Source organism: Daktulosphaira vitifoliae, unplaced genomic scaffold, assembly GCF_025091365.1.
Source record: "Daktulosphaira vitifoliae isolate Bord-2020 unplaced genomic scaffold, ASM2509136v1 Scaffold_3, whole genome shotgun sequence".
Classification (NCBI taxonomy): domain Eukaryota; kingdom Metazoa; phylum Arthropoda; class Insecta; order Hemiptera; family Phylloxeridae; genus Daktulosphaira; species Daktulosphaira vitifoliae.
Genome location: NW_026099574.1, coordinates 41,507,044 through 41,531,280, shown reverse-complemented (window position 1 = coordinate 41,531,280; position 24,237 = coordinate 41,507,044). Strand labels below are relative to the sequence as shown.

The 24,237-nt window shown below is 24.4% G+C and overlaps 1 protein-coding gene and 1 long non-coding RNA gene across 13 annotated transcripts in view; one reads left to right on the top strand and one right to left on the bottom strand.

Annotated features, from left to right (window-relative positions):
* Positions 1–24,237, top strand: part of LOC126902806 (uncharacterized) — a 171,698-nt gene that overhangs the window by 5,842 nt on the left and 141,619 nt on the right. For 11 of the 12 annotated variants that reach the window (XM_050680419.1, XM_050680426.1, XM_050680421.1 and 8 more), the window contains exons 2-3: positions 8,540–8,722; positions 14,373–14,528. In XM_050680419.1, the coding sequence (XP_050536376.1) occupies positions 8,599–8,722; positions 14,373–14,528 (280 nt within the window). In that variant the 5' untranslated portion in view covers positions 8,540–8,598. Of the gene's footprint in view, positions 1–4,048; positions 4,201–8,539; positions 8,723–14,372; positions 14,529–24,237 lie in introns of all 12 variants that reach the window. The other variant, XM_050680416.1, reaches the window with a different exon arrangement.
* LOC126902807 (uncharacterized) lies at positions 9,087–17,427 on the bottom strand. Its single transcript, XR_007703342.1, has 3 exons — positions 17,059–17,427; positions 15,186–15,355; positions 9,087–9,400 (listed from the first exon to the last, which is right to left on the bottom strand). It is a non-coding gene; the product is annotated as an uncharacterized LOC126902807 (long non-coding RNA).

The following is a 24,237-nucleotide window of genomic DNA, read 5'->3' as shown; positions in this document are numbered from 1 at the left end:
TTAAGTTAATGTTTGGTTATTTGGTATAATTTATATCATTAAAAGATACAATTCCTGGTAGATTTCAAACGAAAAGAAAATTTTATGTATACAATTTAAGTATAGCGCCTTTCTAATTGCTTATGTCTAAATACGCCTAGTATTAAATAATTTCAAACTGTAAAAATGGTCTTAATCGATAATTGGTTTAGAAAAGAATAATAAAATGTGTTTATTTTTCGTTGTTTGTTATTATTTTTCTATTATATCATATTTTTTGTCCATATTAGACTTGAAAAATATCCTAAGTTATCCAGCGTGTAAATGTTTACGTATTTCATAAAAAATATTTTTGTATGTGGATGTATTTCTTTAAAAACAAAACTTCAGTTGGAGTACACTATGAAAGTAAGACTAACATAACAATGTTATGTTGCTTTTGTTATTTTTGCGATGCAAAGATACACTTTGTTACTAGTCGGTATTAAATAATATATTTGTCACACATACTTCACTCGTAATATAGGAAAAATTGAATTAATTTAAGTTTTCCATGACTAATAAATTTTGAATTTTTTTTATACACAATGAAACTCAGCACAGTGGGGATGTGCTAATTTTTCTTGCTTATATAACTATACTGAATGATTTAAAAATATAAATTAATCTATAAATATAAATAACTATAACGTAAAATTGAAATAAAAAATTTTAAAACACGAATAACGGTGATTTATAATATGAAAATAATATTTTTTGTTTAATTTAAAGGCTGTTTACATAATATGTAAACTTATCTTCTATATTATAGAAGATAAGTCATCAAAATATAACCTCCATCGGTGATTTTATGAAATTTTATCATTTCCTGGGGTTGGAAGTGTTTTACTCTATGAGATTTTTTACTTTATAAAAGTTACTTAAATTTTTTTAATTCGAAAAAAAAAGTAATAAATTGGTAAGAAATATAATTTGTTTTTTGAAAAATCGTGATGTGACAATGTAGTAAATTATTATTAAAACGTCTTAAGTCTAGGTATAGAATATTCAGTGATTCAATATATATGTGTGTGTGGCTATTAATAACTGGGCTTATGTCATAAAACTTTTTATTCGTTACCAATCACATCAGAACCTTTATTGCCTTTGATGTACTCCCTTTCGCGATCCCTATACCGTTCTATACGACATTTCCATTGTTGAAAGCAGTGCTGGAAGTCCGCTTCCGTCAGTTGGTTAAGAATCCCATCTCAATTGCTTTAACCGCTTCCGTACTATAAAATTTGTCCCCCTTTGAACCAATTTGACTTTTGGAAATAAAAAAAAAGTCCGATGAGTACGGTAGATGTTCAAACAAGATGATGTCATATTTTGGAAGAACGCCACGCTGATAAAACAGAATGGGCCTGTGCCGTTGTTTTGATGGAGCATCCAGAACTTGGTATTCTATAAGTTGGGTTTCGCCTTCTCACACGTTTACAAAGGGCCGTCAGAGTCTTAATATAAAAATATTGATTAACCTTCTGCCTCTTGAGACCTAGTGAACGTAAAAAATTCCATAAATATCATAAAAGATCAGTCCGGTTGTTAAATAGTAACACCTCGTATCAGTTTAGAAATATCACACTATAATTGGTTTACCGGGGAATTGCTTGTAACATCAATCGTTGAATCTTTCGTTGAAACATCTGTTTAAATAATGTAATAAATGAGGTTTTATTGGAGGAGGAGAGTTTAAAAGAAGGCGATTAAGCTTGTTTGTTTCTGGATAGCATTAGCTCTTAATGCGACACTGATTAAAAATAAATACAATGAAAATGATTTTTGTTTTTAAGAATGTTTCAATATCGACTGCAGCGTTTGTAATTGTAAACATTTAGTAAGATATACACGAATAAAATGGCTTAATCATTTTTGCTTTAAAATAAATTGAATTGACTTTGATGGTATCCGTTTATTTAATAATTGTATTATTTGTAAATAAATGTTTGCTAGGCGTTATATTATTTATTATCATCATCATCTCCTTTAGCCTCTGTAATATGGATATAAAAAAAGAAAAAAAGTTATTGGTAATAATTCTAATTATTGTTCACGATACCATTATCCTAACTATTTAAGTTTGACTCTATCTTATTACAATATATTCCATAATATTCATTATAGCTGATGAAACAAGTAAAGGGACAAGGTATGTGTCACTGTTAAAGTTCCCGTATGGTCATCCATTCGGACACTAACAGTAAACAGCGCAAAAGTGGCGATTGAGTGATCCACGTCATGTCGACTTATTTTATAAATTAAGTTTTAAAATTTTGTTAGATTTTCTAATAGTTAATTGGAGAAAAATGTTTGAATTATTAGAAAAATACTACTTTTGTATGTTTCAGAAATATCTGAATAATAAATTTATTATGGTATAGCTAAATTTATTGTAGTTACTTTATTACGTTATTTCATAATTAAGGGCTCTCGTCCAAATCGTTACTATTACAAAGGTTGTTAATCTGGCGAACAATCAAGCAATTGTTTTTAACATAAGCTATTAAATAAGCCGTGGCTCTATGATCCACATCTTAACACACATAATTTCCTAAAAAAATGTTCACCTTATAACATAATACTTAGAGCATATGGACATGAGACCAAAAATAGCTCTCAAGTTATAATATTTTCACAATTAAATTTAACATTTATTGCCTCTATAACGACAATAAATTGTAATTAGATTTCAGTGTTAATGTGGGTTTTTAGTTTAAAATTAGTTCCAAGGAGAAAATGAAAGATAAGGTTTTTTTAGGTTTATTTACAATTTAGTCGTATGGATCATATAATATAATTATAATAAATCTATTGAACTGAATTTAAGTCCTGGCCTACAAAAAATAAAATTTATAAAATGATGTATGTATTTAATTTATTTATTTAAAATGAATTATATTACCTGAAACACTATTTTGTATAATTAATTACATATGATACAAGTTAATATGCTACTAGTTATATTATAATTTTTTAAAATGCTTAGTAGTTTTTCTTCTATTTTTTTATATCATTGTACATAACTTAAATTAATAATATATAATGAACAGCGTTTAAAAAATCTGTTACGTTTGAATAGCCCAAATGCAAATGATGAATTAAACGGGGACAATTTAAAAATAAAATTCTATAAATATTTAATTTTAGCTTGTGCTCTATTAAATTGGAGGTATTCCTAATATTGAAACCATAGACCTTGAAATATAAGTGACTATCCCCGTCCATTGAGCTGCAAGTTTACAAACCAAATTGCCATAAAATTAAGTGTCAAGTTTTGATAACGACCTTCAATTTCCACATACAATATATATAATGGGAGTTTAAAATTCAATTCTATCTTTTAAAGCGTAAGATAGTCGGACACAATCACTTTAAATATATATATATAGATGCACCTTGTTATTTATTTTTTATAAAATATATTAAAATAGCGTAATTATAAATTTTTTTTTTTTTGTCAATTCAATGAAATTTAAGCTTGATAAGTATAGAAAATAAATTTTGATCACTTACTATAAGATTTGTTTAAAAAAGACTGAACTGGACTGTAGGATTATTTAAGAATCCAATTAGCAATTCATTGGTTGTTTCTTTTATAACTAAAATAGAGTTTTTATAAATTTGAAATATACTTACTATTTTATACAAAATTTCCTAACACACACTACCACGATATCTCTAACATTTCTGATGAATTAGGATCATTGTTATAAAACAATTGGAATGTACATCTTATTTAGATTATAAATTAATAAATCAATCCAGTAACTAACTTTAACTGGTTTCTATGAAAATACTTGTTTTTATAAACAAATAGGAGTCGAAAAAATCTTGAGACAGATATGTACGCGCCAAAGATATAGGTAGAAGTGATGTAATAAAATGTCATAAGAAGTGCAACACTTTCTTCCACTTTATTATAAAAAAATAATTAGGTTTTATTTACTTAATTAATATTATAAAAAATTTAATTGTGTAAGACTATTTTGAACCTTGTAGAAGAATTATCCACAAAATAAATTTTCAGATTTTCAAAGATCAACCAGTTATCAAATCAAAAAGTTATCGTATCATAAAGAAATGTGGTGAAGGCAAGAAATCTAAAATTAAACAAAAAAGTGGTCACATATTTTGTTTAATAACATAACAAGAAAAAATCACTTTCAAACGCAAACATTGGTGAATAAACATAATGATTATCTTGAAAATTTGATGTTTCACATTTAGCGTTGTACTGCTTATTCAAGGATATAGTTACATTATCCTAGTATTATGAATTTTAGTTAATCAATAATCTATGTCATTTTGAAAATTTGACAAAATTTTAATGATACCTTATTATTAGTTATTCATGTAGACAAGAGTTTAGCTCTTAAAATGATAAAAAGGTTCTTCTGAAAAAATAATAACTTCCAATTAACTTCGTTAATAAACTTAATTTAAAAACAAAAATATACAGAATGGCCACCATAATATAAATCCAATAAATTTTGATCCACTAAATATTTTTTGTTAGTCTTTTTTAAAAACTTTTCAAAGCAAGACTATAATGATATCATAAAAAAATATTATCATCATCATCAACTTCTAATAAAGGCAATGTCTAGTCGGTGAGCTACTCTTCTCTGTTTGACGTCAAATTCTTCAGTGAAACATAAGACGCACAGTTCATGAGTTCCAACATATGTTCAAAATATTGTTTTCCAGGACGTCCTCTTGGTTTTTCCCCAGTTAATTTAGATCCTTCGATTCATCCTTCGAAGATGTTGATTATAAAGACATTGTGTCGGATTATGTGTTCGATTAACTTTACTTTTCTTGATTCAATCACCTTCATTAGCTGTCTTTCTAAGTTTAAAAAAAATATTACTTTTTTTTTTTATCAAAAAATTTAAATATTTTTAATGTATTATGTAAAAATAATTTGGTAGAAAAATATCATCCTAATATTTTATGGTTAAATTTCTAGAAAATATTAAAATGTGTAAAAATTTAAATTTTTTCGTGTTTATTTTACGATATTTTGTTTCAAACCTTAGTGTTTGCTTATCAAAAAAGTATGAAATATAATAAGTGGATCAAAAAGTTATAATATTTGTCTAAACATGGTAGGACATTCTGTTTATAAATTAATATTGAAAGGAAAAAAAGTTTTAAGGCTTATTAATATTTTTTTTGTATTTCAAACTCTTTTCTGTTGTTTTCATATTTGAGTTAACTATTAATAAATTACAATTTTTTAGGATTGATGCATGTTAAAACAGAGTTTGCTTGATTTTTATTATAATGTGCTATTATATGGTAATTTTTTATTCTTAATAATCTTAGTATTGATTTTTAATTTTTTGATTATTTACATCATTAAATATTATACTTTTGTAGTCTATTTAAAAGTATTATTTTTGAATAAGCCAGTCGAACAAACTATCATAATATAAACTTCTAATTATTATTTATACTTAATAAACTAAAAAATATTTATGACTAAAGTTTTTTAAACTCGTAAAAGTTTTAAGTTTTGGTAAAAGGTATTTTTTGAAAACATCACTAATTACCCATGAAACAAATTTTATTTTTATTTTGCTTATTAGACAATGAAACGCTTAAAGAATATTATATTAATAATATTGTATTAAAAAAAAAGTGAATATGTAAGTCAGAAAAAACTATGAAAGATTTGATTTTACGTGATAACTAAACTATATAAGTAAATTACTTTGATGGGATGCATGACTAAGGCTTAAAATATACTATTAAACATTTTTTGGAAAAAATTTTTGATAAAAAAAATTTTATTTTCAAAGTTAAAATCTAGAAATAATTGTTGTTTTTTCTAAAACCATATTTATAATGAACAGGTTAGTATCAAACGTTTTTAATAATTATATTGTAAATTTGTTATTGGAACACCATTTCAATTTGAAAGTTAACTTACTGTAATATATTATTCTGATTGTTAAACTAATTATAATTAGTTAAACTTTCAGAATTCAAAAGGTGAATCGAGGTTGCTGCTATTTTTATCATTAGTAATTTCTCGGCTGTAATCCTCTCGCCTAGATATAAAAATACTACTAATTTCTTAAATATTGGTTCAAAAATTGTTATCTATTAGTCATTTTTTAAATTATTTATTTATTTGTATGTCTTTTCCACTGTATTATTTGCTAACGTTACTTAAGAGTAAAGTAAAACAATGTAATTATTCATATCAAAAGTTCATTTTCATTTAGTTTTGGTAATAAATATCAGCAACTTTATTTTAGTGATTAAATAAACACATGACTAAGTATAGTGAATTATAAATCATCATATCAAAACACAAACTAATGACTTGCTGATGTTTTAAATATGCATGAGGACCTGTCTTTGAATTGGTCGTTAATTTAAATAACACATTTAAGAGATCAAAGAAATCTCGTAGGTTATTTAAAATAAATATATCTTAGGCGAATGGATTCAATCAGAATAATTTTTGAATTCTAGTAGAATCATTCAACCAAACAGTAGCTTTTTCTTATAACTGTATAAAGTATAACAATATTAAAATCCTGCAATTTTGATTTTTGATTTTAATATGTTCAATTAATCTTATATTATTTTAAAAATTATAATAAAATTTTAAAATTTAAATTCTCAAATTTTACTTTTTTTATCTAAAGGATAGAAGTGAATAATAATAACATTATCATTTACTTATAATATATTATGTTGGCATATTTCAATTTTGAATGTACATTAATCAATATATAATTTTTTATTGTGTAATTTTTACAATATTTAATAATTCGAGTTATTAAAAATCAATTTTTTAATCTTATTATATATATATATAATAATTATGTCATGTGAATTGATATTCTCGTTTTTTCTTTAATTCTAGTGGAATTTATATTATTTAATAAGTTACTAGTAACATAAGATATTTTCATAAAATCCTCAATTATCAGAAAAATAAAATGTATTTTGCTTTCAATTAAAATTCGATAAGAATTTAATTAATGAAAAAAAGGATCATATTTATTTATTAATTTGGAAATGTAATAATTTGTTGAAACTATAAAATAAGAAGTATTAAAAGAGCCTTAGTAATAACTTGTAATTTGAATTATACCATTTTTTGATAATCAGAAAGTTTTAAAATAATGATTCTTTTAACCAATTCATGAATTTCGTACTATAGAAGTGAATTATTTAATAACAATTTATTAAGTGCAAATATTTTTATACTCAAACAAATATGTACTCTTTAACTTTCCTCTTATACAACCATATTAATGTATTTTTCTAGATTTTTCTTATTGCAATTGTGTTTTTTTTTAAATACTAAAAAAGTAATTTTTAAAAAAACTTATTTTTTTAACTTAAAGATAATGGCATAGATATACTGAAACAAGTATTTTATACACTAAAAAAATTTCTTAGTAAAATCAACACATTTTTATCAATAATATTTTTGTTAAATAAATGGTATCTTTATTATTAGTTGAATCATTTTTTTTTTTTTTGAGAAATATTTTCTGTGTACTATAAAAACTTTTTGTAGTTTAATTTGATTCTTACTTAAGTAATTTAAAACTTTGTAAAGCAGTAATTATACATTTTTATACAGATGTTTTTTGCATTTAAGTTAAAGAGCGATTATAAGAAGAAAATAACTAATCTTTTGTTTTTGTTAGGCTTATGAAATTATCATAATATTCACGCGGCATAAACACCATTTAGAGCGTTGGTCAATCTAAATGTAATTTTGTATAGTTAAACCTAATCCTTATGCCGACATTTTTGTTACATACCAGTTGACGTGATCAAAATAGCTTTATCTCTAATTAAATTAGTTCACCGTAAATACCAAAACTACGTATTCACATATAAATGATAAAACACATTGCGATTGTAAATATTTCAAATAAAAAGTGAACCAGAATATTGTTCCTAATTTGATTTCATCGATACAAAAATAATTGTAAAAATTGAATAATTATAAAGAGCATTATTAAACGCTTAAGTTCGTTTATTATTTTGATATTTAGTCAGTAATAAATCAAAAAATTTAATTTTATCTAAATTTGTTAAGATTTATCTATTAATAGAATCATTTTGAAATGAAACCAAAAAAAAATTCATGCAATTTAAGTAACTAGAAAATCAAATACAGTTTTAACTTTTTATCTAGTGAAATTTACTTTAAGACATTAAAGATGTTTGAGTAAAAATCGCATATTAGACAATCACTATTCTTTTGATTTTTACTGGAAAATAAAGATTGTAAAACAAGCAATGTAATTTATATAAATAGTTTTTTAAACTATGTATCTCTAATATATAGATCTCTAAATTTAAAGAATTGAAAAAAATGCTTAAATTTTAAGTAATTTGAATATTTTACCAAAATAAATGTATAATATATTTATTGAGTATTATTTACTAAAACATTCAATAGATGCGCCAAATAGATTTGTTTGTTATTCATTAAGATTTCAATACTTAATATATATTTATTAATATGTTATTTTAGATAAATCGCTTTAAAACAGTGCAGGGCTGCGAGTTTATCGCCATGTTGCGCTTCGAAGCATGTATGTCATCTTCCCGGCGGACGAAGTCGTACAGCTGTCATTTGGTCAACCTGCATCACGACAGCACCAACAGCAGCAGTCTGGTCAACGTTGCCTTTGCGGCCAACACCGTACTGTCCGAAGTAAGTTGTCTTAAATTGGATAATGTCTACAGATTTAGATTTCAAGGTTTCAAAGTTCATTAGATTTCAAGTTCATTAACACGAATCATAATGCATCTAAGATTTTCCTTGCCAGTTATTCTAAGACTACCTGATTATCCTATCGAGATTTATTTTGTCATACATTACTTTTTTGTGAAACTTAAATTTTTGAATCCATTATTTAAATCATAGAATTACGACCTAGTGTCCAACTTTTTATATCAAATGAAAAGACAATTATTGAGTTAAGTGTTATCAAATTAATTACTTTGAAAGTTTTCTTTTTATTTGACCAGTCCTATGATTCATTTTGATTTAAAGTTTTATTTGACGTAAACAATTTCAAATTTTAAGTATATAGTTTTTCTTAGATCTTGCTGACTGTATACTAGCAATAATAATTTTTGAATTCCAAGAAATTCAATCTGTGAAATATTTCAGCAGAATATAATGCACGACTTTTAAACGTTTGACTTTTAAGATTCCTGTGTTTAAAAATTACGATGTATGTAGTATTTAGATACTTACATTCAGCATGATTTAATTTCCATGGTCTCATGAAAAATTGGATAGTGTATAAACATCAGTCCTGTGTACTATATTTCGTTGTAACATTGTATTTAACAGACGATCTATACTCAATTGTAAACATTTTACCTGTGAATATATATGTATCAGTGAACTAACTATCCTGCATGAGTTACTAACATTAATGACCCTGCACGTGTAGTTATTTCATCAATTTCTATTTAAGTATGTCAAAGTGTGCTTAAGCTAAAAGCAAGTACTTATACTATTAAGTTTATATAAACATTTTACAACAATGTATTTTTGTATGATCATTAAGTATTTTAGATATAATCCAAAATGTATTGACTTTGGATGTTTCTATTAAAATTTGATTTATTTTTACTTTGAATAGATATTATAAATTAATGTAACTTAGTGATACTTAAAAAAATTAACACAGTTTTTCTGGATATTAATCACATAATTGTTATGAATTAAGATTTATATAATGTTTTTCATTACAGTTTTATTTTTATGAAATACTATGTATAGTTTTTACAGTACTTAAAAATAACAAAGTTAACAGTATTTGTACGTTTGATTTTGCTGCATTCCGAAAAACATTTATGGAATTAAATGTTAAATACAAAAGTAATTTAACAATATAATTAGTGTGAAACAATATGATCCGTCATCAGTTATCATGTTAACAGTCAAATTTTGTAAAAATGAATGCGAGTTTTATGACTTTACGATCGGGCTATAGCCCAATTGAACAATTGTTAAATAAATGTATTAACTTATAAATGTTAATTTCAAATTTTAGGAGGACTGACTAGTTTTATGGGTATTAATTAACTTAAAGTATCATTTCAGTTATTATGTAAAATAATATATTAATTTTCATCCGTAGAAGCATGAGAGTTAATTAATTTTTATCCAAAATGAAAAAAATAATGGGAAGGCGCTTTTTGAACATGATTATAAAAATTTTCCTTTCAGAGTTGTAACCACTGCATAAAAATATTGAATTACATTATTCGAAAAACATTATTTTTAGTTTATAATTATTTAAAATACAATTAAGAAGTATTGAAAGAATGCGTAAGCAATTTATTAAGAAGAGAACTTAGCGTGGAAGAGGTGGATTTGAAAGAATTTATTGACAAAAATACCAATGCAAGCAAGAAGATATAATTTCGAATTACACGGAGAATTGTACAATAGATGATGTGACCATCAATTTTAAACAATAATGTAGAATAGGATTTTATGAGATATTCAGAGTGATTTCATTTAATAAACTACTTAATAAACAAGTAAAAATAATGTTAAGAATTTTTTTTTGGTATTTCTTAGGTAAATTTTTTTTTTAATTTATCATAAAATATTTTTTAAAAGATTTAACGATAAATCGATTACCCTGTGTTGATAACATTATTTATGTAGATTTATAATTATATTTTTAGCTAGTTAAAATCTAAATAACTTAAATTTTGCTTGTATGTTCATGGCTATTTTCTATTATAAGACAATATGCATGGTTGCACAAGTCTGGAAAATGAATAAGTCAGGGGGTTTTCAAAAGGGTAAGGAAAATAATGGAAACATGAGAAAATTATATCATTTTTCTTATTTTTCTAAAAATCTATTAAATCTATCATACATTTCAAATTAGTTTCAACTTTAATGGTTATGTTAGTTAATTTTCAACAATCCTTAGTTGAAACTAACTTCTATAGCTAACCCCCTTAATTGATTTTATGTAAATGTCAGCAAACATATTAGAGGGTAATGATAATGATATCAGACATTTCAGCATAAGTATTTAATATTTACACCTTTTAAGCAAAATATGGAATTTTTTTAAACTGCCTGAAAAATGATAGAAACGTAAGGGAATTTGACAATTTTAAATGTATGACAACTATGTAAAAATATACTTGAAACCATATGTCGTAATATGCACGTCACTGTCATAATATGGAATAACAGTAGTCTGCTCTGTGTTCACGATAATGGTCTTTAATTTAATCTTTTAATCTAAGATAATCAAAACTTCTATTTATAAATTATATTCATATTCTTAGAACAATAAATTTTTTACCAACCAAAAAAAAAATTAAATAAATAACTTATACATATATAACAAACACATTATTTTGTATAAATTTATATTAATTGAGTTTCTTTTTTTACTCTTATCTTAATAATTAAACGCAATATGTCAATCCTAATATTCAATTAAAAAAAACCGGTAATAACGTATTATAAAATATCAAAATGATGTGTATATAATACACATATATTAATTTATATATTTTATGTTTAATTATCAATAAACAATAACATTGCAAAATGAGATAATGATTATTGTACACATAAACAGAGCAGCCTTCTGTTATTTATTATTATGATAGTGACGAGTATATTACGACACATATACTTGAATGTATACTATTCATTTAAGTATTTTGGTTTAGAATACAATAAGTTTAGTTGATATGTAATATCTACAATTGCTTTAAGTATTTCATTTGTTCGTAGTTTGGTGTAATTGTTGTAGATAAAAACACTAACTTTTAATCTTTGGCCAGTTATACAAAAACAATTTACAAATAGAAACTGTAACTATAGAAGAAAGATAACAATGTAACTTTTTTCATTCTGAAACAAAATTACTAAATTATAATAAGGCGCGTTAAATAGTTTTTGTAATATGGACAGTTGGCTAAAGTTTAAAAAAATTCCCTTGGCAATACAGATGTAGATAGTTAAATAGCAAATGTGATATTATAGCACAACGTTTACATTTTAAAACTATTTTTTACAATTAATCATATTTTATATTAATCATAATCTTTATCAAATGTTTAATAAAAAAAATTCTTTTTAATAAAAAATTTTTAATTAAATTTTTTAGATATTTTCACAGGCGCGACTGTTATACAATTCTAGTGTATGCTATATTAATTTTTCTCCTGCTCTATAACATGTTTTATATAATAATATATTAATTATTGAAGTTCCTGGAGTTAATTTTTGCCTAAGAAGGATAGGGGGCTTAACCTTCTTATTTGCGCCTATGTTTGTTGATTAAAAACGTGAACTCATTTAGAAATAAAATGTAAAAAAATTAATTAAACAGTTGTTAGTTGCTAATTATTAAATACAAACAATTGTAATTTATTTTAAATTAATTTTTATAAGAAAATTTTTAATTTAGCTTCGATGCGAAACTGAAAAGGAATTAATTTTACTATGATGTGTTTTTTTTAGCTTTGATGCAAAGCTAAGAATATTTTAAAATTTTTTTTTTGTGTCTCTTACCACTTTTTCTCAGCTTAAATCGAACCGATTTCTTTCAACGATACGTCAAAAGATCACAAATCTTATCTAGTCAAAGACATTACACGAGGAAATCTCTAAAAAAATTACAAATTTAAAAGTTGCTATTTTTCAAAATTTTTTCAATTGTTTTTACTTAAATCTGCCATAACTTTTTCAAAAATGACCAAATCAATATAATTTTTTATATGCATGTACCTATCATTTGAAATATTTATTTTATAAATTGGACCCTTTACCTGCTCACAGGGGAGGATTCAAAATGACAACTTTTTACAAAAAATTAACTTTTTCAACTGAACTTTCGGAAATACTGACTCTTTTATATATACCATAAATTAAAGCTTATGTAATATAATTTATTATGAAAAAAAACAAATTTTGGACTATATTTTGTCTACACGGTGAAAATGTCTACTGTATGCTATTTTTTATGTTAAATTTCTCGATATTATATTTTACATTTTTAACTTTAAAATGCTATAACTTTTTGAAAGATGTATGGATCATTATAATTTTGTTATGATAAATACTTTTTATTCGACTTTTTTTTTTTTAATAAAACCATATCCTTATATATACAGGGTGATTTTTTTATCATAACCCACTAAATAACTTACATAATAATAATAATTAAAAAAATTTTTTTTATTACTATCTTTAGTTACACATTATTCTTGAATTATTAACTATGTAATACTTTTTAATTTCATCCCTTATGCCTGGTAAGGGTGTCAACTTTGTTTTTTTAAATGGTAACACATATTTTTAATTTAATAAAATGTTTGAGTTTTTAATTCAATAGTAAATGGCATTTGAATTTTTAATAAAACTTAATTTGTTTATTAGATATAAACATTTAAAGTTTCAAATTTTTGAGTTAATATATAGGTATAATACACAAAGGATTACAAATACAGGTAGCTAATTGATTTTTTATGACATCGATATTAGCAGGTACACAGCATTGTTATTATCAATGATAGTAAGGTACATTGTTGTGAGTTTATAAATACACTAACTGACAATACAAAAAGTATATCTATTGATAGTCATAATTGATAATAAACAATCCGTGACTGTGATAGCAATATCATAAAAAACTAATTAGCTACCTGTTTTTGTAAACCCTTGTGTATTATACCTATATATTAACTCAAAAATTTGAAACTTTAAATGTTTATATCTAATAATTAAATTAAGTTTTATTAAAAATTCAAATGCCATTTATTATTGAATTAAAAACTCAAACATTTTATTAAATTAAAAATATGTGTTACCATTTAAAAGAACAAAGTTGGCACCCTTACCAGGTATAAAGGGTGAATTTAAAAAGTATTACATTATTTTTAAGTTATTCTATAAGTAATTGAGTGGGTTATGATAAAAAAATCACCCTGTATATATATATATTTATATTTATATATTACACTTATAAATCATAAAACTTGTAATTAGGATAAATAAGGAAATAGGAGATCATGTAGCTTTTGGAATAATCCACCAATTTTTTAAAATTATTAAAAACTATAGATTTGCATCGAAGCGTTTTTTATGATAGTGAGTTTAACAACTTTCAGGCATCATTATACTTGACTCAACTATGCCACGTCTCCACTGTGCTACGACCCCACTGGGCTGGATTTTTTTTTACTGTAATTAGTTACAGTAAATAAAATGATCAGCAAGCAGCAAAAAAATAAATATTTAAAATCATCTATAAATCTTTAAATATTTTTAATTTATTTAATAACTAAAAATTATTTATTAGTTATGGATGGCGGTGGAAGACGCTTAAGTAGCAAATTCGCTAGTTCCATGTCCTCAGCGATGGGTGACGACCTTTCGCTAAAGGACCTGACGCATCCGGCGTTGAATGATATTCTGAAGACACATAATGCTGCCACATTCAAGCTTGTCAAAACAGGTATGTTCATATTATAAAAAAACGTAGAGCATTATGTTATAAAGATAAGTACTATCTCACAAAGTCAAAAAGTATTTTTAGACAAATAAGTATATATAATATTGAAGTTATGTGTTACTTGAATGTGTGAATTCATTAATATCCTAAGCCTCTATACCAATTGTTGGGGTCGGTTTTACCTTACAATAATTTGACAGGTTTTGTTGTTAACATGACGCAACCTCATTATAGTTGAAGTAGCTACTAAGAGGTAAGGCGCGTGTCATTGTTTAAGTTCTCGTATGGTCACCCATCTGAGAACCAACAGTAAACAACGTTATGGCGATGACTGACTGAATGATCAGTTGCGCCACACTTGCCCCCCCTGTATGAAGGAATATCAGTTAATGGTCTTATACCACGATATAACAAAACAATTTATGATATTTTTAGTATAAGTAATGTAACGTTTTATTTTTTAAATCTACAAGTCTGTTAAACTTTCTTAAAAACTTTATAAAATATTCAAATACATATTACGACTCTACTATAGAATATCGATATGTACGAGTTATTTTAAGTGCATGCTGAAATATAATTAACAGGAAAATTGATGGTAGATAGTGCAATGAAAATTTTATGAAGTAAATCATGTGAACCAAAAAAGTTTTATTTTACCTGCGCCATAACACCTTTTTGCTCTAATGTTTTATGTATATTTGTACAAGTTGACGTAACAGGACAGTGGATTCTGTGTTACACCCTGCGTTATTGTTAAACCTTATGATGATGTCATAGTAACGGTTGCCATGCCGTTATAGTTTATACTCATGATACGGTGATTGTGTCTAATACAAATAAAACATTAATTTTTTTTTATTGTAAAAAAATAAAATATATCATTTTCAATTTTTCTAGTACTATTAACATCTTTAAAATAGAGAATTTAAATTTTGTCCTGAAGTAACTAAAATATTCAAAGGTTACTTAGCGAATAAGAAGCATCTAAGTTAAAAAAAAATCATTGACCTTGTTTTGCTATCCAATATAATCAAATGGCGATTTTGATTTAATTTAATTTTTACTGTTTATTAATAAACTGTCGTGCTGAAAAAAGTACTATAGATTACGCATTCTTTGGTTGCGAGCAATTACCGGTAGATAACAAAACAAGGACTAAGAATAGAAGGGATGAGTTCGATTAGGTGTTATGCAGACAGGTTGAGTGACAAATTGAAAGCCGATGCCGAGAAGGGTTTGGTCTGATGATTAATGATCGCGGCTGACACTAATGAATTTATCATTACCTACGTGTATAAGTTAGATTTTGTATTTATTTCAGCAACATATTTTTATTAAATATTAAATTTGTAAAATAATTTTAATAAACAGTATAAATTTTATTCAAATTGTTCAGTAAGCAAGGAAATAAGTCAATTGTTATAAGCAATGAGAACAAAGGAAATCCGTTTCCTTACTTATTAAACACTCTACATAATATTATTTTATACACTAAACGCCGTCTCATACTATAAGATAATTATTTTGCATTTAGTAAACTTCTATAAGTAGTTTAATATTATTTAAAGTTACATAGATCTTTTATTGGTATATCTTTGTTTATTACACTTTAATTAATCCAAAAATTCAGATATTTAAGATTACAAATTGTATTATTATCCTCTATTCAAATAAAATATATATAGAGAAATAAAAGAATATCAATTAACTAAGTAAATGAAAATACTGAACTGTACACTCCAAAACTTTGGTAGTGACTTTAAAAGATAACAAAAGTTTTACTGCACCAAAGATGTATGAATGTTTCAATTAATGTGTTCAATGTAATTATTCTATCTCAATTTAGAGTAGACTTTACCTACGACACGTCAAAACTATAAGTTTTATAAGTAGGTGTCAGCTAAAGTCTTAAGTGTCATTTACTCATGACTTTAGTTTACTATGATTTTCAATTATGGTTTCATGACAAATACTTGTGCTAAAAAAGTTTTTGTCTATTTAAAAAATTAACAAAATAGAGATCTTTAAAAATGTACTTGTGATTATTAAGTAAAGAAGATAAAATATAAAAAAAACATTATTATCTTTAAATATTTACTAATATTTACATCATGAATATTTTTCATTTATTATTTTATGAAACATGTAGTAATATAAATAGTGTTATTTATATTGCTGCTGAGCTAAAATTTAATAATTAAAATGGCTAAGTAAAAAATATATAATGTTTTTAATATTTAATCAACCAGTGTTAATTTTGTTTGAGTGGGATGGATTTTGCGGCAAATATAATTATATATCTATTCATAATTTCATACTACGAGTAAGTTATAAGCATTAATTAAATAAATTGGGAAGAGTACAATTAATATTTCTTCCTTTAGTAAGTTATATTTCATTAAGGTTTATCTAAAATTATTAATTGAATACCCTTAACGGAATTATTTTTAAAATTTTAATGCATAGGTACCATAATGTAATGGGTTTGTTGTTTTTTACAAATTAAAAGAATAATATGAAAAATACTCACTCAATATAATTAAAGTATTTTTATTTCTCGTCTAATTAATAAAAAATATTAAAATCCTCTCTATTTGATCAAAGTATTAAAATATAAATAAAATATTTATATATGAAATAATAATAATTTAAAATTAAAAATATAATAAATATTTTACACAAAAAGCCACAAAAAAAAAAAAATAAATAAATAATAGATACTTATTCCAGAACAATGTTACCATTATCAACTTTAAATACATACTGAAACCCCGATCAGAAAAAAAGATCCCTTATATACCCTTAGTGACCTTATTACTGAGTAATATTATCACATTTTTCCACTTTACTCAAATTTAATAATAGATTATTCTTAATCTATTAATTAAATTGTTATTATTTTTTATCATTTCTATTAACTCCTTTATAGTATGTTATTTATAATTATTTACAATATAAATTAGTTTTATGGTCTTAATGAAGTGTTTATGTGTTAATAAAAATATAGCTACAGAAAATTTATAAACTTCTTAATTTTTAATGTTTCTTAGGTGTTCTTTAAATAAAACCCCTATATTTATTTTTGTTACATGTTAAAAAACGTGTCAGAATTTTTTTTTTTTTAATTTTAATTTTTCTTATCTAAATGTAAGAAATTTGTAAAAGCAAAAAAAAAATTTCCATGTGGGTTCTTTTGTAACTGGACAATTTATATTTCATTCATTTTTTTTAATGTTATATATTATAATCAATAACAAAAATAAAAAATATGATTATTCCAATTCTATGGTTTCCAATATTCTAAAGGTTATTGCTTCAAATAGAAAATTTTCTTCTTCATAAATTCATTATACGTAATAATGAAATGTTCATTTATAAATTGTGAAGTTAAAAATGTCTCGAAAATATTATAACACTTAAGAAATTGTCTGATTGACGACTATAGGATTTTACAAAGAAACTTTTTTACTTCAATTTTTCATAACTTTTTCTACCCGCCTTATTCTTGAGACAAATCATAAATCATTTCAACCATCCTAGTACCACTGGTCGAAAAGTTTTAGTGACTTTGGTCATTAGGTATAGAAGTGTATGCTCATAGTTCTAAGAAAATAATTTGAACAATATTTGTGTTCCTAGAAGTATACGTTATTTTTAAACGTTTAATACAGATAAAAAATAATCAAACTTTATTCTTAATTTTTTCATGTTTGTATTATTATGTCAATGAAAAAGAAAAAGGATTATTATTTATGTTTTTGAAAGACGACTTACTATTGATGGAAATTTATTATTAACCATTGTAGTTTAACATATAAATATATTAAATAAATGAAAATTTAATTTAGTTTTACTTATTCTTACACAAAAGCAATTTATTGACGAAACTTATTTGCTTGATTTACATTTGCTAATCATTATTTTCATAAATGCATTTTCATATTCTAAAAATAGCTAACATATTCTTTATCTTAACTATCAAGCTAATCGCATGATGATTTTTTAATTAGTATTCATTTTTAATAAATAACTTTGTGATTGTAATATTCTCTGCTTAGATTTGTAGACTACTATATTATATAGTATTGAAATTAATGACAATATCCGCCGATCGGATGAAAATGGCTGAATTAAATTTCCGAAAAATTCTTTGGCGTCATTTGGATACCGATTAACTTAGAAAGGCGTCTATTTTACACGCAGCTAAGTTGAGTTATTGGACGCACAAGTAGATCAATAGAAACTTTAAAGGGAAAAACATTCCTCTAACAGAGACGTTATACTCATACAATTTTTGCAAGATTCAGTATTTTCACGCTTTACGGCCATTAAGTTTATGTGAGGTTAAGTCTATTATAAATGAACTTTTTAAAGAAAAATATGTTAATATAAATGAATTAGGAATGGAAAAAAAAGTTTGTGCGTTACTTAAATTTTGACAATATTGATATCAATTATCGTGTACATTATTATGTTAAACTAGTAAACAATAACGTATATTTTATACAGATGAGTTTAGGTAATATAAAAAACAATCAATTTTCATTAAAATTTTCTTAATTTTTTAGTATATGTATTTGCAATTTTGTTTTAAGAAACATCGTTACTAAGAATACTAATGTAACTCAATCGATATTTTTGAAATGTTATTCCAATTAATTTAAATCGAATAAATCAAATTTTAGTAAAAAAATTTACAGAATTTTTGAAGGTAGGTGTATATTTCAAATACTTTTTTCAATATACTTCATATATAATACATTAGAAAATATTTTTGTTTAAATTTAAAACTATGTCAACTACAAAAGAATTCAGGTTCAATTTCGCGTTTCAAAAAATTAGAATTTGTCAGTTTAAAAATTAATAACCCAATAAAATGATAGTAATTAACTAATAAGACCTTCCTAGCTCAGTCAGTAATGTGTTGTAAGTTATCAATGAATAGTTTTTGGAGAGAATGTTAAATATAAAATAAATATTAATATTAATAACATTCAAACATTTGTACTGAAACAAATATTGTTAGGAAGACCTATTTTTCAAATTTGTGTAAAAAAGTTAGCTATTTGCGGTAAAAATACCATTTTAGTTATATTAGCGAATTCGAGTTTTCAAAATTATCCTAATAACATAAACATTGTTAATATGGGTGTTTATTTGACAAGAGTTTTTTGGTTTCTTAAGGTACATGGTTTTTTTAATTTATCAATTATAAAGTACTTTTGTGTTTTTTCCTTGTAACATAAATTAGCGTCACAATTATTTTTTCAAATGTCAAAATACATAATTAATTAGTTTATTTCATAGATAATGGTCTAATCAAGAAAATATCTAGTCGATAACAACTAGTCATTTCCCTGTACTCTTCTTCCCGCCTAGGTATAAAAATACCAAAAACTTTTAAAAAATCGGTTTAAAAGTTATTATTGACCCTTTTATAATATGCACCTAAAAAACTAACTAAGAAATTCTCAATATTATTTAAATTTTTATTAATTAAACAGTTCATGGTTAATATCATGAAAACCTAGATCAATCAAAGAACAGTTGCTAATATTGAGTGCGTTATAGAAATTTAAAAAACAAAACATTAACTACTAAATAATGAATTATGGAAAAGAGTGCGGATCACTACCGATATGACAGCTATTTAGCGCGAGTATCTCAATGAAGTAAGGGCTCTACTGTAAGAAAGAAGGTGAAAAAGGTTGGTTCATAATATTCATTTGTGGAAATACTCTTGTTTAAAAAAACTAAACTATCATTCCAAATACTGTAAATAGGTTAAGACTAGTAATATTGTAAATAATCATTTAAATAAACTTCTTACTTTACATTATCATAATGGTTAGGTTAGCATTAAAATGTTAGGCATTCTAACTAAATTTAATCATTTACATTGTAATTTACCAATTTTGTCATCTAATTATTATATTCTGGCAAAAACTTGTTTAATTAAAAACATTTTAAATTCCGAGTTAGGTTTTAAAATTGATCAAGTATTTAGATGCGATAGTAATATTAGTACTAGTGCCTTGTATAGAGTAAGTAAAGTTATGATGTTTATAAAAAAAATTATTAAGTTTCATGTACTCGAACACTTATCTGGTAATAATGATTTCGTTATTGGAAGTTGTAATATCACTATAATGTTAGTGTGTGTACAAATCATGTTGATACAGTGGATTGGATTGGATTTTGACTAATTATTGTAGGGGAAAATCACAATTAATTTTAGTGGGCAATTACAATTTGCCTAAAATTATTTTTAAAGTGATGAAACTGGTTTGATATATTATAGGCTGTAAAGAAATTATATGATTATATTCATCACTAAATTGAAATTTTTTTTCCTAAGTATATTATCTTTGTAAATAAATATCCTTTGGTTCAAAAAAGAATTATGCAATCTTATTGTGTCCAAAAACAAATTACATAACGAAAATAATTGGTAAATGATCCCAGTATTTATTTAAAATTTTCAGATGCAAGGAAAATAATGTAAATTTCTCTCGCCACAATGTTATGATCGTTACATTGATAAAGTTCAAAATGACTTGTTAAACTCTCCTAGATAATTTTAGAACTTTATTCGTAACTGTAAACTGCCAAATAAGTTACCTAAGTCTATGTCTTATACCAATTAGTAATAATAAAGATATTAGAAATCTATTTGAGAATTTTTTTTCATCAGTGTATAATTCTAATCACGATTAAAATTACCAGTCCCATTATTTATGTGATTCGGTCAATTCAATTAATTTATCATTAATTAATGAATCATTCATTTAAGTATTCGACGACCAGGCAAATATAAGTAAAAATTTCTCCCCGGGTACAGATAAAGTCCAAACAATACTTTTGCTAAATTTCCGTTATGTGCTTGCTGTTTCCATAGACCACCTATTTATCACCAAAATTTGGGTATTTTTTCATATTATTGGAAATTAAGTTTTTTTAACCCAATATATTAAAATATTATAATAATATGGACATTTTGAATTATAGGGCAATCTCATAACTTAGCACAACACCAAAGTTTTTTGAAAAATTAATAAATATTTTAAATTGAAAAAAACATTTAAAACGATTCTTTCTTGCTGAAACGACTTCAGCATGGTTTCCAAATTAATAAATCAACTAACACTAACTTATTAGTTTACTCCACTATTTATACTGACCTTAAAGGTTCTTTGATGCAGTAAATCATAAGCTTATTTCTAAATTATATTTGATATTAATGTAGGTATATAGGTATAAATTGTTCATTGCTGTCATGGTTATCAATATATTTGTCTGATCAAATTAAGGTATCTTCAGTTGTTCCTCGAGGTGAAAATTGGTCACATTTGCTGTTTTTATTATTTATTAACACGTTGATGGACAAAATCATATATTACTATAATAGTAATATATGATATTTCCTGTTTAAAAGTATTAAATTGCCATTCAGTCGTTTGGAATCCTAGCCAAACAGTTTTTAATAAATGATATTAAAAAAATTTAAAACAACTTAAATTTTACTATGTTTAAAATGTCTAAAAAAAATACTCATTGAGCTTTGTAGGGATCTTTAAATCTTAGTCTCTTATCAATTTAATGACTTTTGCATGATGATGTATTTATTTTCAAACTGATTAATGATAAATTTGACTCTTCTAATAATATGTTATTAGAAAAAGTCAATTATAAAGTTTCATATTTTTACTCTTATGATAAATTAGTTTTCCAAATTCCATTCAACCGTCAAAATTATAGCTGTAATAATCCTATTGATTGCATGTTAAATATATGTAATAAATTTCAAAATATCGATTTTTTTATTGATTTAAATACTAATGTATTAATTAATTATGTGAATTAATAGTTGTTTTTAAATTGTCATGTTATTGTATTCGTTTATAAGATAATATGTATAATACTATTTATTAAATATTAGTAAATTGTAATGTATACTGAATCTTGTATTTTAACTATTATGTATTAAATAGCTACTCTTGACCTATGGCGGCGTTATATATATTAAATAAATAAATTATTAACCTTATATATAAGTAATGATGTTGGTAACCTAGACTAAAAATGAAGTCTTTAATGATTAAAATTCTTGAATAATTCATATTTCATGCAGTCAATTTATACTTATTGACTTTATTTTAGTACTTATTTTTTACTTTTATTTATTATATACAGATAAAATATAACTAAGTAACACAATTTTTTCTCCTTTAAACAATGAGAACCTAACATAGTTTTTTTCAAATTATGAATACTTTAGATTACGTGAAGGTACAATGTGCTGAGTATTCTTATAACGACTTAGAAGACTTAAAGTGCATTTAGGTCATTTACTTTATGATGCATAGAACTATACAATTTAACCGACATTTAGCTGAAAAATCATTTCAAAACGACATTCGTATAAGCAAAATAATTAACGTTATTTTCTACAAAGACAGGTCCATTACAATTTAAACCGTTTTTACTTACTTTTAAATAGACATTTGCCATTTTTACGAAACATTAATTTTAATATGAGTGAGATACATAGGCTTTATATACATAACTTAGTGATTTTGAAAACAATTAAGATATGTAGTGTGTATTTCCTATTAATCATTCGAAAATTGTTCAAAGAAATAATGATATTAGTACATTAAATATCTTTGTATTAAATAGTCATTCAAGAATTTTTTAGTTTTTAATTTTAAAATTAATTCTCGGTGAGAAATCATTTGTAGTATAAATCAATCTTCTAACGGTGATTTCGTCCAAAGTACATTTATTTTTTGTGTAATTAATAACCGGATAACTATCTATAATAAAATTTGTTGTTTTGACTAATATTGACTTTGTTTTATAATTTGTGTTGTTATGTACCTTTTTTTTTTCTGTGTTTTTTCTGTTTTTGTATATTCTCTTCCCACTACACCACAACTCCAGTACCATCAGTCTATGTTGTGTAGTATCACACTCGCCTGGTATAACTTTACAATCTTTTACTCGCTTTGCACTCTCTCTCTCTCTCTACCATATAAAATAATCAATCTGTGATCTATTAATTCCAATATTATAAGTTGTATAATGTTATTTCTTCTTTCTAAAATAAGTATTAACAACAACAAATAATTAACTAACAAAGTAAGTATTACTTACTTTTCATCTTCTCATACATAATTTTAAAATCCTTACCTATTAGTCGCCTCTTATGGAGATACAAATTTAACTAACAAAATTAATACTTTCTCAGTTTCGCATCGGAGCTAAAAAATAAAAAATAAAAATTTACATACAGTTATTATTTTAAAAGAAATCAAGGGATAAAGTTAAAAATATCACTCTATACAAGTGGATTGAATGATGTCAGATTTAGAATTTCTAGAAATTACCATTATTAAACTGTGAAAATTTGTTGCAGCAAACTTTCCAGACTTAAAATATAGTTTATTTTCTCGTTTCAATCTCATTACAAGTAAATACCTATTACAATAAGACTTAAACTACTATGGTATAACTAATTACGTGATTGCTTTATTATTCTAACTCGGTAATGATTGCAATGTAATATTTAACGCGACCAATTAAGCAGTCAGCAATTTTAGTGTAGACTCTATTTAACATAAAAATCATTACAGATTGTTTTCAGCAAGCACTTAATAAATAAATAGTGAAAAACCTAATAAAATTTGTTTGAAATTTTGTCACCATA